The sequence below is a fragment of the Siphateles boraxobius genome, unplaced genomic scaffold (assembly GCF_051911475.1).
Source record: "Siphateles boraxobius isolate OS27281-9 unplaced genomic scaffold, OSU_SipBor_1 77, whole genome shotgun sequence".
NCBI lineage: Eukaryota > Metazoa > Chordata > Actinopteri > Cypriniformes > Leuciscidae > Siphateles > Siphateles boraxobius.
In genome coordinates, this window is record NW_027509205.1 from 16529110 (window position 1) to 16545262 (window position 16153).

The 16153-nt window shown below is 36.6% G+C and overlaps 2 protein-coding genes across 2 annotated transcripts; both read left to right on the plus strand.

Moving 5' to 3' along the window:
- Positions 1 to 6153: 6153 nt before the first annotated feature.
- On the plus strand, positions 6154 to 8628 carry hoxc9a (homeobox C9a). The gene is made up of 2 exons (XM_077218131.1): positions 6154 to 6834; positions 7887 to 8628. Exons 1-2 carry the CDS (start codon positions 6267 to 6269, stop codon positions 8129 to 8131), a joined length of 813 nt encoding a protein of 270 aa, XP_077074246.1. The 5' UTR covers positions 6154 to 6266; the 3' UTR covers positions 8132 to 8628.
- A 3496-nt stretch (positions 8629 to 12124) lies between these two features.
- Positions 12125 to 15961, plus strand: hoxc8a (homeobox C8a). Its single transcript, XM_077218118.1, has 2 exons — positions 12125 to 12867; positions 14361 to 15961. The coding sequence occupies exons 1-2, from the start codon at positions 12432 to 12434 to the stop codon at positions 14675 to 14677; spliced, it is 753 nt and encodes a 250-aa protein (XP_077074233.1). The 5' UTR covers positions 12125 to 12431; the 3' UTR covers positions 14678 to 15961.
- Positions 15962 to 16153: the final 192 nt, after the last annotated feature.

Sequence of the window (16153 nt, forward strand, 5' to 3'; positions counted from 1 at the left end):
TATGGCCCAAAGTGTTTTAGCCACTTTTTAACAGTAGAAATGTTAGTGGCTGAGGTGCTAGCAAAGAAATTACAGAAACGGATAGATTGTGGATTGACGGACACAGAAAAAGTGCAGATTATTTTTCCAGCTATTAATAATAAAATGATCAGCTATGAATTTCTTTCCGTGTAGTTAATTGTAATTGTGTTTGTGGGTTTATGAGACTAATCACCTTACAAATTTGATCCACTTGGTCTGCTTTGATTTTGTACTCTCAGAAACGTGACCCAACAATTACAAAATCTCTTGATATTTGTTTTGAAATGGTGCCACATTACTTTACACCCACATGTGGGCCAACCCAACCACACAATTTTTAAGCTATAAACAGCCTGGCTCAAATAGCAAAATTGCATTTGTAAAAGAACGTTTAAACACTTGCTATTACTGACATAACAGCAACATGAGCAGTGGCAGTAGTCAGTAGTAACAGCACATGCTAAACGTTAAAAAGCGTTGCCAGCAGAATTACTGTGGCTAGTATCCAAGGCAAACTATGTTTGACCTGTAACTTCCATGCACTACAAACAGTGAACCTGTGTGGTTCCTTCACGGAGATTTTTCTACCATATCAGACCTTTCAAAAAAATCGTTAGTATATATATATATATATATATATATATATTTAGGCCTATATCATAGCCTAGGCCTACACACACGCACACACAGCTTGACGCAGCTTGTCTGGAATTTATACTCATCATATTAATTCTAAATTCTGCAGTTATTTCTACATTTACATTTATTAATTAGTAAAACATTTTAGTAAACGATGCTTTAGTAGCTACAGAAAGGCAGAGAAAGAGAACGAGATTTTAGGCAGTTAATGTGCATTTTGAGTAATGTCTGGAAGATGTCTATTCTGTTTTATTTAAACTTGAATATTTCTCTCTCTCTCTCTCTCTCTCTCTCTCTCTCTCTCTCTCTCTCTCTCTCTCTATATATATATATATATATATATATATATATATATATATATATATAAAATCATTTTTTAAATCAGTCAACATTTGTGGGTTACTCCAAATCAGGAATCGGGAAATCTCAGTATCTGTGCTGTGACAGTATTACACTGTACAGTAAGAAGACAATGCCTCTTTAAACCATATAAACAATATGTGTAAATACTAGGCTAAATGAATTAAGGTAATGTTTTTGAGAAAGTTGTTGGTTGTAAAGGGCCTCATCAGCGACTTGTCGTTTTTCCTGGGAGAGTCTTTGGATTTCACCAGATATGCTTGTTTTCTTAACCCCCTCCCCTCCCTTCAGCTGTTTTGCGACGGGAGGAGACAGTCTGGAATCCAAAGTCATTTTCATTCAGTTGAGTGAATGGGGTTCTCCTCTGGAATGCGTCACCAACAAAGAGTTTACAGCACGCGTAATAGCCCCACAGGACACTGCCGCCGAGCATGCGGATATAGCGGCAATATCCTCAAATAGCCTAAGGATTGGTGGACATCAAAACACGTACTCTTGCTCAGTGTATATATAAAAAAATGTTGAATTGTTGGCTTGCATTCAGAAGCATAAAGTACTGTATGTGTGACACATTCCGCATTAGGCATGTCTGTAGTAGCATTAGCAATGGCCTACACCTGTGGTGTAAACATTTGAATAGATTTCCAAACACAGATACTGGGATGAGAATTTAACACAGAATATGGTTGCTGCTTATTTTCAGTGGGCTTGAATGAGGATATTGATTAGCTGTTTATTTAATTGCTTTACTTTTTTTTACACCGTTCCTTTGATTGATACTATTTTAGTTTGTTTTTATTTATTTTTTATGTAGCTATAGGCCTACACTGCATTCATGTTGGAAACTGGCATTGTTCGCCCTCGTTTTCTGCATTGTATGTTACGAGTTCCGAGTTGTCCGGAACAGGTTTGATCAACACAGTCTCATGACAGTGCGTATCTATACCTCGAATGTTATTTCTCGTGCCATTTATACGCCAAAAATGTTTTTTGCGTGTATATGCTACGCACTGAAATCCCCTTGGGTTGGATTAGGGGAAAGGGGGGAGGGGGGTGCGTGCGTATTACACGCCATAAGTGCGTATCATATGCACGCGCAAACTGCGTATCATATACACGCAAAAACTCTTTTATGCGTATAAATTGCACGAGAAATAACATTCGTTGTATTGATAAGCATTGCTGCTTGATTGCTGCTTGAGCTAAATAGAGAAAGAGTTTCTAATCCAAAGCAAGTTACTTTGCTAAATAAAGCATTTTACTCGGCTTTTTACAACAAAGTATGAATTTAATCTTATATCCCAATATATATATATATATATATATATATATATATATATATATATATATATATATATATATATATATATATATATATATATATTATATTAGCTGGTGTTTTCACTTACACTAGGCTATATTAATATAAATAGTTTTTTGACCGAAAATGTAAACATTTGCACGTTTGCTCTCCGGAAACAATTATATGAAAACCTACTTAAATAATAGGCTACTGTAGTATGGTAGTGTTATGTATACCAATTCTGTAGATAAACTCATAAACTGTGAACATGTTGCTTTATTTGGTATCCTCCTGTCTCCCGTGAATGAATACAAAGATATCTGACATATAATAGTAAAAAAGGATAACATATAATCTAAACGGTATAGTGTATTGTGATATTCACGTTGACCATGGCGCACATAAGGTCGTTTAAAAGCTAAAAGACAATAATAATAATAATGATAAAAATCCATGACCTTATTTATTACTACATAACATATTGAAGTTATGTGGGATGATTTTGAGAAGGTACTGCATTGATATCCACGCAACATCTGTCTGTTGTGTGTGGTTGAAACACAATTGTATTTTTAGGCGCAGTTGCGCTATAAAGGCTATATGGGTCTGGTACCAACGACTGCATTATTTAAATAATCCTCAGTATACTTCACACCAAAAAACAACAACAACAAAAACATAAAAAGTTGAATAAATAAAAATGTTAATTATCTGCTAGCGCTCGAAATAAACTAAGAAAAAAATAAAATATTGATTTTTAACCTGCTCTTGACTATGCTTTTTTTCCCAGCTATACTATGCAGTATTAAAACGAAAACAAAGTCGATCAAAAAGCAGCCTAATTTTAAAAACGGATAGGAAGCTGGAGATTAATGTGGAGAGATTCCCGTAAATCAAAGTGCATTAGCAATGATGTTGCTACAACTACAACTGATGAGACTACACTGCCGTGCTGTTGTAGTCTCAGAAAGGACAGTATACTCTGATGTGTTTTAATGACAACTTAAAATCAATTAAAAGGATTCAATTATGCTAATGAAAGAAATGGTATTTGTATATTAAGCTAAATTGTTTTTTCGTCACACGAGACTAAATGCGATATTATGGGATCATGGGTGAATAACCAGCTCCTTGTAGCTATAGCCTAAACAAGAAATTGCTCCTTAAAGTGCTATATTTTAGATATGCTACTTTGTGAATTTCAGTATCTTAAAGATGTCTATTTTTGGCTAATGTGTATAAAGTCTGTGATTTTCTAAAAGCTAAATGTAAGGATGGATAGAAGAGTGGGTGAGCATGTATAGCTGAGTTTTATCCTGAGTCACCCTGCACAGCTTCAGTGCCAAGACTGCAGCGAATAGCCTACTATATTCTGCAGATTTCTACACTGCTAAATCACAAGGTCGTTCTCAATAAATGTATAAATAAATGCGACCACATAGCGAACATCTCGTTTATAAATTATATCACCTTGTTCCATTGAGAGAGCGTAGTAAAATTGCTATTCTGTCTATATGAATCTGATATATTTTGTGAAAAAACTGAAATTTGTCAAATTTACTGATAAATACCATCAGTATATATTAATATAATTACTGTAAAAATCTAATTATATATCACACCACTTGGAATAAAATATTACAATTCCAGTTAGAAATTTCAAAGACATTCATTGAACAGTCAAACAATAAAACACGGTTTGATTTTTATTTTATTTTGATAATGCTTAATTTATTTAAAAACAACATTATATTGCCAAACAAATAGCGTTATACATGCATCATTAACAAAATTAGAACACCATAATAAAACATTCATTTAAAAATAAACGTAAGCGAACAACAGGGAGTGAACTACGACTTTAGGATCAACCACGCCCTCGGAAAAACGATAAAGGTTTTATAGGCTATAGATATGATGCCGTGATTTATAAAATGGTTAAAGAACGTTTAATATTACGTATATTTGTTTGTTTTGTACATGCCACAGAGTAATTATTCTAAGAATTTGATTAGATGCATTGATACCACAAAAAGCTGCAGCCTCCCATTAAGGATATACCTATTAATACACTTACGATTTTACTTTCACTTTTGTTCAGAGTATCTAAATGATATTGCCTCTGCAGTCTCAAGGCAACCCATTCACGCCATAATCAAGCTGCCACGTCTTCCTATAAAACACATAGGCCTAATTATTAAAGGGAACGGTATGAAAGCATAAATTCAGTATTTACTTTCTTTTGATTTTAGTTGTTTTGTTGCATCAATAACTTGAGTTGTTTTACGAATGAAAATAGTACATTGATGACACTCATTACTTTGGGTCGAGTCTCTGTGAACAATTAATATGACATAGTAAAAGTATTCAATATTTGCGATACAAGAGTAATTTGAAGAGTCCGCGTATTGTTTTGTTATTTGGTGTGTGTAGTATATTTTGACAATGTCTGGTGTTCCCACAGAAAACAGGGCGGTAAAAAAGCCTGACCTCATGTGGCCGGTTTCATACTGGGCCTAACACTGACAATGACTGCAGACCAAAATCAACATATTTCCAAATTTCGCAATTTACTTAGAAGAAATTTTTAATCTAAAATAGAATGACTCACATATTTCATAAAATGTTCAGACGGTGTTATTTTCTACACAACAAGAGTATGGCGTTAAAGTATTTAATGATTTAAAGAATAAAATCATGCTTTGTTTATGTTTGCGCCACTATTTATAATTCGGAATTACAAAACCAAATGATTCGGAAAAAATTATATTCACAAATATTTCACATACCTTTCAGTTTTAGTATAATTTTATTTTCAGTTAACATGACTATTTGCCTCGAATTACAACAACTAGAATTAAGTTTGAAAGAATCGCAAAAAAAGGCTAAATAACTAAACAAAAAAAAATAAAGAAAGGGAAGTATATAGAATTTACTAAACTTATGTAAATGTGTTATGCAATTGCCTTTTCAAAAATATCGCAATGAAATTGCTATTTAAATAAGCGTGTTCAAACCTTTCTCTCATATGCAATTTTAATGGAGTTTGTGAACAGTCACACGTCTTTCTTGTAGCCTATATTCGACAGTGGTTTGATGAGACTTCTTTCACAAGCGAAATGTTGGTTTTACGTTATACCAGGAACTCAACTGCAGTTTTATTAACGACACGTTTATGAACAATCAAATGGTCCTCGTAAAAATTTATTGAAGGACATAAAAGCATGCACGACCACTTGACGAATACAGCCGCAGTTGTGGAGCGTTTTTAGGCGTCTTACTATTCCCATCGCCCCGATTTGTTTAAAACTCCATTTTACGAGGGATATCCCAATTGTATTTATTTGAAACTAGAGGAAAATAGGACTTCAGTGCATAAAAGCAACCCTCTAGACAGCACAGGAGCCGTATATTTGTCAAAATGAATCCATTGGGTCCGTTCCAATTATATAGAATTAATAGTGAAACTGAGAAAGAAATGTACAACCTTTTCTTTTTTTCTAATTGTTTAATAAATAACATTGTTCAGTGAGGGATGCGCACAAGGCTAGCCACAGCACAGTAGCATTCCCTCGACAGAGATTGATTACACAAACAAATAGTGCCCTTTTAAAAACCCTTAACACACACTGTGCTGCTCTGTAAGGCTACAAATAACAAATCAGTTGCATCATAATATATTAGAAACACATCATCTTCATATATTTAGGCTTTATGAAAAAAGACAATATTAGTATTAAGCAACCTACTGCAAGCTCGAAGTGCATTGCTGCTCCAGGAGAGAGCGCGCATTGATCTGCAGTGCAGTTTTTCAGGGGGTAAATGCAATCACGTGTTCCTTAGGCGTCCAATCCCAGCTGGGGAAGCTTTCTGAAATAATTACCTGTCTTGATTGTTCTACGGTCAGATAAAAAAGTACACATACACTCCATATAATAATCGGATGCATGTAAAAGAGAAGGGAAACATCGCCATGTCGGCCACGGGTCCCATAAGTAATTATTATGTGGATTCCTTGATCAACCATGAGAGCGAGGATGTTCTGGCGAGTCGTTTCACAGCCACTGGTCCGATATCCTCCAGCTCACGCCCGACGACCCTGGTACCGGAATGCGCGGATTACCCGTCCTGCAGTTTTGCCCCGAAACCACCCGTGTTTACTACCTCGTGGGCCCCTGTTCACTCCCAGTCGTCAGTGGTTTACCATCCATACACTCACCAACCTCACCTAGGCACAGACTCAAGGTACGTTCGCACTTGGCTGGAGCCTATCCCCGGTACCGTGTCTTTTCCAGGATATGCAGGGAATAGCAGGCACTACGGACTGAAGCCCGACAGCTTCCAGGATCCCCGTACTGGGGACACTTTGGGCTCGAACGGACGCACTTACACGGATTATCTGTACTGCTCCGCCGTCGACATTAGAGAAAAGCAGCAGAACACACCATCGCCTGAGACGGAGACTCTGTCTTCCGGGAAGCACAAAGACGACAAGCCTGAATTAGACCCAAGTAAGTTAGTGCTATTCTTGTTTACAACCGGGTATGTGGGATGCTTCTCAGTTTATTGCGTTTGCTTGGTGGTTGGCTGTTGTCCATCGTAAAACCAAGTTCTATACTCTTTCATCCTCTCGTTCGACTCAAGTCTGCTTTGGGGCTATCCACTGATGACAAACGCTATAGGATTGGGTTGTAAAACGAGCTATAAAAACGGTCTCCTAAAAAGCAAAGTCTAGCAAAAGAAGGTAGCATGTGATGTTTACAAATAGCTGTATACCATTATCATTATCATTAACTCTAATATGATACTGTTATATTTGTGTTTTGTTTAATGTGTAAATGTATCATTTTAGCCTGCCGTTGGCTCAATAACAATTCAGGCGTTTGAAAAGTGAGGATGCGTATACAAATTAAGAATTCGTATACCTAATTTTGGGTTTCAACAGTATATTTTTTATTATAACCTATAAATACCAATATTGCTTATTTTGAGTTGTAGCCTACTTGTCATGGAGCTTATTACAACATACCTACTGAAATGTCTAATTAAAAACGTAAAAACGGTGACTGGTGTTTTGATCTATTCAAGGAAACATAATTTACATTAAAAAAAATAAAATTAAACATAGCATTTACATCGATACACAGCACGTGGAATGTTCACAGTGCATTCACTGCATAGCAGAACTTTGAGCGTAGACTTGTGAAGGCTTGAGTCACAAGCCTTTTCTTTTTTATGGGCCTATAAAGCAAATAGGCCTAGATACATTCACTAGTTTACAGCGCCATTTCTCTCTCCTAAGAGTTTGCGAAGATATTTAAAATAGACAGAGATAGGGGGACTTCATATGAAATTACTTTTTATTTACACGTATAAAGCCTGACCATTTAATTGAAGATTAATTTAGCCAAAATGAGAAGTGTTGTTAGGTGCTACAGTTCGTAAATTAATGCATTAAGTTATGGCTGTCATAATCAAGAAAGAAAAGACATAGATCAATAATAATCTAAGCGTATTTGTTTACAGCAGCACCTAATCATACTTTTTATGCGTTGTTTTTCAGATAATCCTGTGGCAAACTGGATCCATGCGCGCTCAACTCGAAAGAAGCGTTGTCCATACACCAAGTATCAAACACTCGAACTCGAAAAGGAATTTTTATTCAATATGTACCTCACAAGAGACCGGCGATATGAGGTAGCAAGGGTGCTGAACCTAACGGAGCGACAAGTCAAAATCTGGTTCCAGAACCGACGGATGAAGATGAAGAAAATGAACAAGGAAAAAAACGACAGTAAAGAACAATAGACCAAAAGTCATTAATCGGACACAGACTGAAGGAAAACCATAATTTAGTATCATCACGAGTCTTAACATTTGCGGCCTGTAACAGGAACAGAGAAAAAAAATATCCTATATGGATATCCTTTGAAAAATTGGTGAAGTATGATTTAATATAAGCGTAATTTTACCATGCTGGATTGAGTCATATTAATATTGTAGTTTGGAATTACATAACGTTTCTTTACTCACAAACACAAAAAGCCGAAGTTTCAGAGAGAAAATACTTGAACTACTTTATTTTCAATTTCCTAATTTATGCTCCACGTGGTTGTTTCTTTTCTATGCTTCCATTATTTTTAGGAGGTTTCAAAGCCGAGTATTTTATAAAGAATAACAGTTCTGTAGTTAAAATATACGTGTTTGCGTCGATGTGCTTAGTTTGTTTCTGATGTACCTGTTTGTGTATTTTACATTCTTTAAACTGTAAATGAGTTTCATTTTAGATTGTAGATATATCCAAATATATACAACCATGTTAATATGACTTTTGTGTCTCATTTCATTCATTTGACCGCACAATGACGACATATATTTGAAGCGAATAGCTTTCAGGAATTCAGTTTATACAATCCAGTTATTTGGCCTACACATACAGTGTTCTCATGTGAAAAGTTTCGAGAATGGAGTAGAGTGCATAATGGCAACAGAGGTAGTTAGTGTGTAACAGTCGAAATATCAAATGTATACATCCCACAAAAAACATACCGAAAAGCCTGTGGTAGGCCTCATCCACTGCCGTGCCTTATTTATGTAGGCTACTCATATTCTTTTATTTAATTGCATGCCTGTTTCCAAGCACTGAAACGCCTTTTCCTTATTTTTAAATTGTATATTATTTTGACGTTTAAATAAAAATATACATAGTTTCGTTATTGTTATTAGTAAAATTATTTGTGCAATAATATGACAAGTTTCGGAGGAAAAATTCAAGGAAAAGATTTCAATTTGCAGTAGGCCTACAGCCAGAGCCACAAAACACATATGCCTAGGCCTACATATTTTATGGAAATTTCAACAACAATATCAATTAAAAATATAAATTGCAACAATGATGGCTTTTTTAATCAGGCCGAGGGACTCCGAAAAGGTAAAACGAGTTTGATTTTGAAGTCAATGTAGACTGCGGGTTTTTGGGGTATGAACTTAAATTGAATTCTTTTAAAGGGACCTGTCCTGTAATTGTAGCGTTCTTTATTTATGACTAAATTGTTTCAGTCACCTTTGTATTTTAACCCTCTTAACTTACTACTGTCTGTAACCGCACAGGCGTAATCTTAAAATCATCCGATGTTACTATTTTCTTATTTATATAGGCTACGAGTAGCAGTTGTGGTATAGATATAGGCTAATTAAAATTAATATGTTTAACGTTCTACGCTGGACTGAAATTGCCTTTTTGTGGGCCTTAACAATACGAACAGGATGCGGTGATTTCAAAGCCCGATCGACCACGTTTCCGGCTTAAAACAAAAATGCTAGTTTTACAACCCTGTTGGAGCTTGGTGTTGTTTGTCTCAGTTGCAGACGAACAAAGCCAACCTGGCTAACTGGCTAGACGTCTGGGCTAAATTACTTTATGGTTTAATGTACGTTGGTGGTGGACCCTCTCAAAGAGATTTGCAGAGCCATATAGTCCTTTGGGCAAACTAGAGGCAAGATCAATCCACAAACAGACACCACAAGATGCATTCAGAACTCACTCCAAGCCTTCAAATGACGCTGAACTAAAAATGATAGTTTTCACTTAACACATGCTTGTAAAGCTAATTTACAGTGTCCATACTGGTGCTGTACGCCTTTAAATCATGTGTTCAGCACTGCTAAGAGTGTTATGCGTTTTCACAGTCAAATGTTTCCAAAAGGCTACAGGTGCATTCAAATAGGCTTTCTGTCATTGTCCTAATTTATTTGGATGTGTCTGTGTGTTTTGCCAGTGATAATTTGTCAATGATAATTTGTAAAAGTTACCCCTAAACACACTAGATGGCGCTATTGACTCACAGTTAACGCATTTTGGGCTGCTAAATCCTGGGAGTGCTACAAGAAAAGTGCTGAAAGAATGGCCTTCTGTTATTAATCACAATGATAGCTTTTAAAAAAAATGTCAACACGCTAAAGTAATAAACTTTACATTCACACCATCTTTATCATAATCATAAAACAATTGTTTGTTTTATAATTTTTGTACTTAGTATTTTTATGTCGCCTGGAATCTTCGTGCTACGGTGCTTTTCCCCACTCTGTCTTTTGTTTTGTCAAAATCCGTAACTCACTGATGCCTTTTAAAAGCGCATGCAGTGTCGGTTTTAATGCTGCCTTATAGCTGACATAATTTATTGAAGGCACTGGGAAATCGTCACAGTATTTCAATCTCGTGTGAGATCTGGTTTACTAATGTCGCTTTCCATTTATTTCTTCATTTTTGGATACCTTTTTATTTTTTAGAAGGCATGTTTGTCTGTGCCAATTGTTCGTCATTCTCACATATGACGCTTTAAAGATGACATTGATTTTGTAATCAGGGCCTTTTATAATATACCGTATCCCAATAATAATTATGATGATTTTATAATCCCTTTCAAACAATGTGATAGCCTACTTTTAAAATTTCGTGTTACATTTATGGTTGTTGTTGTTGTTGTTTTTATAAAATATTATAATTATAATAATAATAAACGAAACAATTAGGCCTATCGGTTACTTCAATATTATAATAATACGTTTAATACGATCGATTTTTTTATTTGAAAAGACATACAATTACTTACTTAATTACTATTTTTTAATCATTGATTTTTTTCCGTTACAAATTTATATAGCCTACTCCATGGTATGTTCCTGTAACTGAGACAATGACCCAGAATCTGCATCTTTATAGACTGTGAGATGTCTATAAATTTCCTGTGTGTGCCTTTCCCGTTTAGCAGCGAAGTGTAAAAATTGTCAAGTAACGACACGAAACCACATGCTCATATTTTGGGAAGGACTTTAAATGAGCAAAGCCGAAATAAACAACAAGCCATTAATGTGTCTAGTAAAATAACGAGGCATCTATTGCGCAATTTTATTGTGTCAGTGCAGCAGATTTACAACTTTTAGTACGGTTTAGGAGGGCCAAGAGAAGCTAGTGTGTGTGTGTGTGTGTGTGTGTGTGTGTGTGTGTGTGTGTGTGTGTGTGTGTGTGTGTGTGTGTGTGTGTGTGTGTGTGTGTGTGTGTGTGTGTGTGTGTGTGTGTGTGTGTGTGTGTGTGAGTGTGTGTGTGTGTGTGTTAGCAGTCTAACACAAATAATCAAGGTAGGCATCAAAATTACTCGTCACAAACTTTAAATAAAGCAGCAGCAATAATAATAATAATAATAATAATTATAATAATAATAATAATAATAATAATAATAATAATAATAATAATAATAATAATAATAATAATAATAATAATTAATTATAATGGTGTTACAGTATTTTCCATTGTCATTATAAATTAGTGTTTTAGCTGGTAGACGGTGTCAATCGTTGTAGCCGTTTCTTCGTAATGTTCGAAAACTTGAGTAATGTAGTCCCTGTGGGTTATGGCTCGATACGCAACCTTATAAACCTATCATAATGGATGTGTAATGGTCGGAGCGTATATGGCCCTTTTGAAGGGAAATAGTTATATCACAAATGAAATACCAGACAAATTGTTTCAACGTCCGCAGGACTAACCTGCACGGCCAGTTCGAAGCTGCAGTAACCTGCGGATATGTTCTATAGAAGCCATTAAAAACTTCAGTGATTCATTCATTTAATACGTGCAGCTGTTTATATTCGATAAAAAAAAACACACATACAACTATGTTTCCCCTTCAAGGTAGACGCCTGTGGACGCTTTGGAAAGATGAGGAGCCAAAGGGTGGGGTGTAGGGGACAAGGAGTGGGGGGAGGGGGTGAGGGGTCTCATTGTAGTGGGGGTGGCTGGTGGGAGGCAAAAAAAAAAAGTACGAGCTTGTGACTGAGCCTCGGAGCTAGCCAGCTTTAACCTTAACACACATCCACCGTGCGCGCCATGATTTGAGGTTGCTAAAGGAAAAGGCTGGCGATATAGAGAGAGAGAGACTAAGCGAGAGGATCTGAAGTGGGAGCTGCCTCAGATTGTCCGAAGGGGCAGCATTTCTCCATCTGGTTCCGGTTGCTCTGTCTGCGTTGCATGCCATTTGGAACTGCAACAATAGATTGCCACCATTTAGAGAGGAGAATTTATTTTATCTCTTTTTAATGCTAGATAAACATGAGCTCTTATTTTGTTAACCCTCTTTTTTCCAAGTACAAAGCCGGCGAATCATTAGAGCCAACTTACTACGACTGCAGGTTTCCACAGAGCGTTGCCCGAAGCCACACGCTCGTGTACGGACATGGAGCAGCTGCGCCGGGGTTTCAACACCCGTCGCATCACGTACAGGACTTTTTCCATCACGGAACCACAGGTATCTCCAACCCTGGTTATCAACAGAACCCCTGTGCATTGGCATGTCACGGAGACGCTACGAAATTTTATGGATATGAAGCCCTTCCAAGGCAACCGCTTTATGGTACCCAGCAAGAGGCCAGTTTAGCGCAATACCCAGACTGTAAATCGTCCAATAGCACTAACCCTGGAGAAGGACAAGGCCACTTAAGTCAGAACACCTCTCCGAGCCTCATGTTCCCATGGATGCGGCCTCACGGTTAGAACACTTACTATTTCACATTCTGTTCAATCACTGCGTGTGAGTTTGTCTGTGTGACTGCGTCAGTGTGTCAAGAGCGTGCAGTGTTCATAAACACAGATCAAAACACAGGTGGGTTATGCTTTTAAGGTTGAGAAATTGTACTTAATTATAGGCACTGCAGCTTTTCGTATTTCACTTCACTGGACCATTATGTTTATTTGTAAAACGATTGTAGTAGTGTTGGCTAAATTGTGTAGACATAGAGCTGGAGGGATTCAGATTATTCTCGCTATAGTTAGAAATGATCACCTGTCTTACAACCTTTGTGATGACTTAAAGGAACGAGGAAAGATTCGTGATTGTAATGTGTAGTGGTAAACAGTAATAGCAAAAGCTAGTGTCAAATAATTAGTTTGATTTAAATTGACGCTGTTCGATAGTTTCCATTGGTTTGCGTTTCCTTCCTGTTGAGATGGAAAAAGGAAAATTCTAAAATGAAACAGCTGAAGGTCAATAGTTAGTCTAAAATAGTTTCAGTACACTTTTTTGGTCAGTCAAATTATATTTTGAAAGAAACCCTTTTAACACATACTAATGACAAGTGTATTTGAGGTGCATTGAGAAGATCTATTTGTCTACTTTAATTTAAAACTAACTGGTAATGAACCTGAATGAGGAAAGGTTTTCAGTCTATTTATTTTGTCAGCGAGTGATAGATACTATGAAAACCTGTGTGTGTGTGTGTGTGTGTGTTTGCGCGCGTGTGTGTGTGTGTGCGTGTGTGTGTGCGTGTGTGTTTATCTGTCTGTCTGTGTGTGTGTCTGTCTGTGTGTGTGAGTGCGTGCGTGCGTGCGCGCGCGCTACAGCGCACCAGGTTATGTGAAATTCTGTGCGTTACTGACCTGAATTAAAGCTGTTGTGTAACTCAAACATAGAAACATGGAAATTATGGAAGAAATCAATTTACATTTATCTACTAGAAACGCCATTGTATAGAAGATTGTAAGTTTAATTCCTTCTATAACGACAATGACTGCCCACGATTGACATAGCCTGATATGTTCTGGGGGCAAATCGTAATGAGGATATTAGACTATAAGGCACGCTATGAGACACACACACACAAACACACACACACACACACACACACACACACACACACACACACACACACACACACACACGCGCGCACACGCGCACACACACACACGCACACACACACACACACACACACACACACACACACACACTTTGTGATTTGTGCTAGAATTTGTCCTTAGTGTGATATGAGTTGAGAGATGTATGTATGGGTGTGTGTTTGAAAAAACAGAGAAGAAAATTCCATTTGTAAACAATTTAACTGTTTATTAATTTTTATTTACACATAAATAGACATACCTAGCAATTTATGTTTCCTTCATGTTAACTACATCCCAGGATATGTAAATGAAAAGAGAGCGAAGCAATGGAGACATGCAATTGACAGATATTTTTGTTTCACTCCAAAGCTCCTGGGAGACGCAATGGAAGGCAGACATACAGCCGTTACCAGACTCTTGAGCTGGAGAAAGAGTTCCTCTTCAACCCATACCTCACGCGCAAGCGCCGGATTGAAGTGTCCCATGCGTTGAGCTTAACCGAACGGCAGGTGAAGATCTGGTTTCAGAATCGCCGAATGAAGTGGAAAAAAGAAAATAACAAAGACAAATTTCCGGGCCAGAGAGGAGAGGCTGAAGCAGAGGCCGAAGAAGAGGCCAACGAGGACGCTGAGGTGGAGGAAGGAGAAGACAAGGAAACGGAAGAGAAAGAGGAAAGCAAGGAGTGATTTTATGGTCTTTTTTATGGTTATATGGCAGATTTTGAAGAGGTCTCACGAATGGGCAATGAAAAGGAAGACGCGCGAATTTTATTACAAACAGTTGGGTCAAACAGTGAGAAAATCCCCCTGCATACAAAAGTACCCTCATACCTGCCCAAAGAAGAAGAAAAAATAAGCTTTTTTCTTCTTTTTTTACCAACACACGAGGACTTTTACCATTAGCGAAAAGTGGATCTGTGCATTTTACAAATTGACAAACTAACAGGAACACAATGTTTTATTTAGGGAAATGTAAGCAGCATGATAAGCATATAACGGAGTTTAACATTTATTTCATATTTGATGAATGGGGGATAAAAATGACTAAGATGCAACCAATTAAAATACTGAAATGCTTGCATCAGCCTGTCACTTTTAAAAACGGTTGGTCTTGTATATAAAATCAAGCCACAACATGCTGACATTACGAATCAAATTGACAGAGGAATAGATTATGTATTCGGTGTAACACTATTTCTGCAATCCGAATATGGCAATATTGCATTAGTGCTATGTGTACTGAGAAAGGGGATGGCAAGTGTAGAAAATGCATTCTGTATTACATACTTTATCGATTACCTAACTGTTTTTTATTGTTATTCTATGTAAGTGGGCCAGGCTACAGTTTGTATTTTTTCGATTATTTTATTGGTCTCACCAGAGATTGCAATCGTTTAAAAATCTCGAGAGAAGCTACCTAATCATGGGAAATTTGCAATATACATTTCTACCTAGAGATTTCATAGACTCTTGTTTTGTAGTATTAAACCTAAGTTATGTAACTTACCCTTTTAATCACTTATTATGATTATCGAGCTTTTTTGAAGTCTTTGGAAGACACCAATAGCTCAAAGCTAATCTTATATGTTAAAAGATTGTACCACGGCACTACCTAAAAACAAAGTTTTGCTTGCTAGAATGAATTATTAATTTATTCTACATGCTGCTTTGTTGAAATTATTTAGACATTTCCCCCAACAACTTAAACTGCCTATAGAAAATGCACATTATGTGTAGATGAACACGTTAATTACTACCCTACCTTATCTAAGGAAAGAGAGTCATTTTTCGTGCTGGTGTTATAGCGTAGATTTTGAATTGCACTGAGTATAACCTTCATGTACGTCTTGTAATATCTTGCTGTTATCAATATGCTCGTTTTACTTGTGTTCCTCGTGTGAATATAGACAAATTCGTGTGTGTCCACGCCATTGTTGAAATCAACAGAAGAATAAACAAGATGGCTCATTCTATCACGTCTCATTTATTTGTTTGCCTGAATCCACTTGTTTACATGATACTGAATTCATAAAACACACAAATATGCTTCTTTTTTGTTTAAGTATATGTTAAATACGACAAACGCAACACTTAATGCCTTTTTATAGTATATATTTCATGTCTGTTGGGTGTCTGAAATGACAAATGCAACAATATTTCACC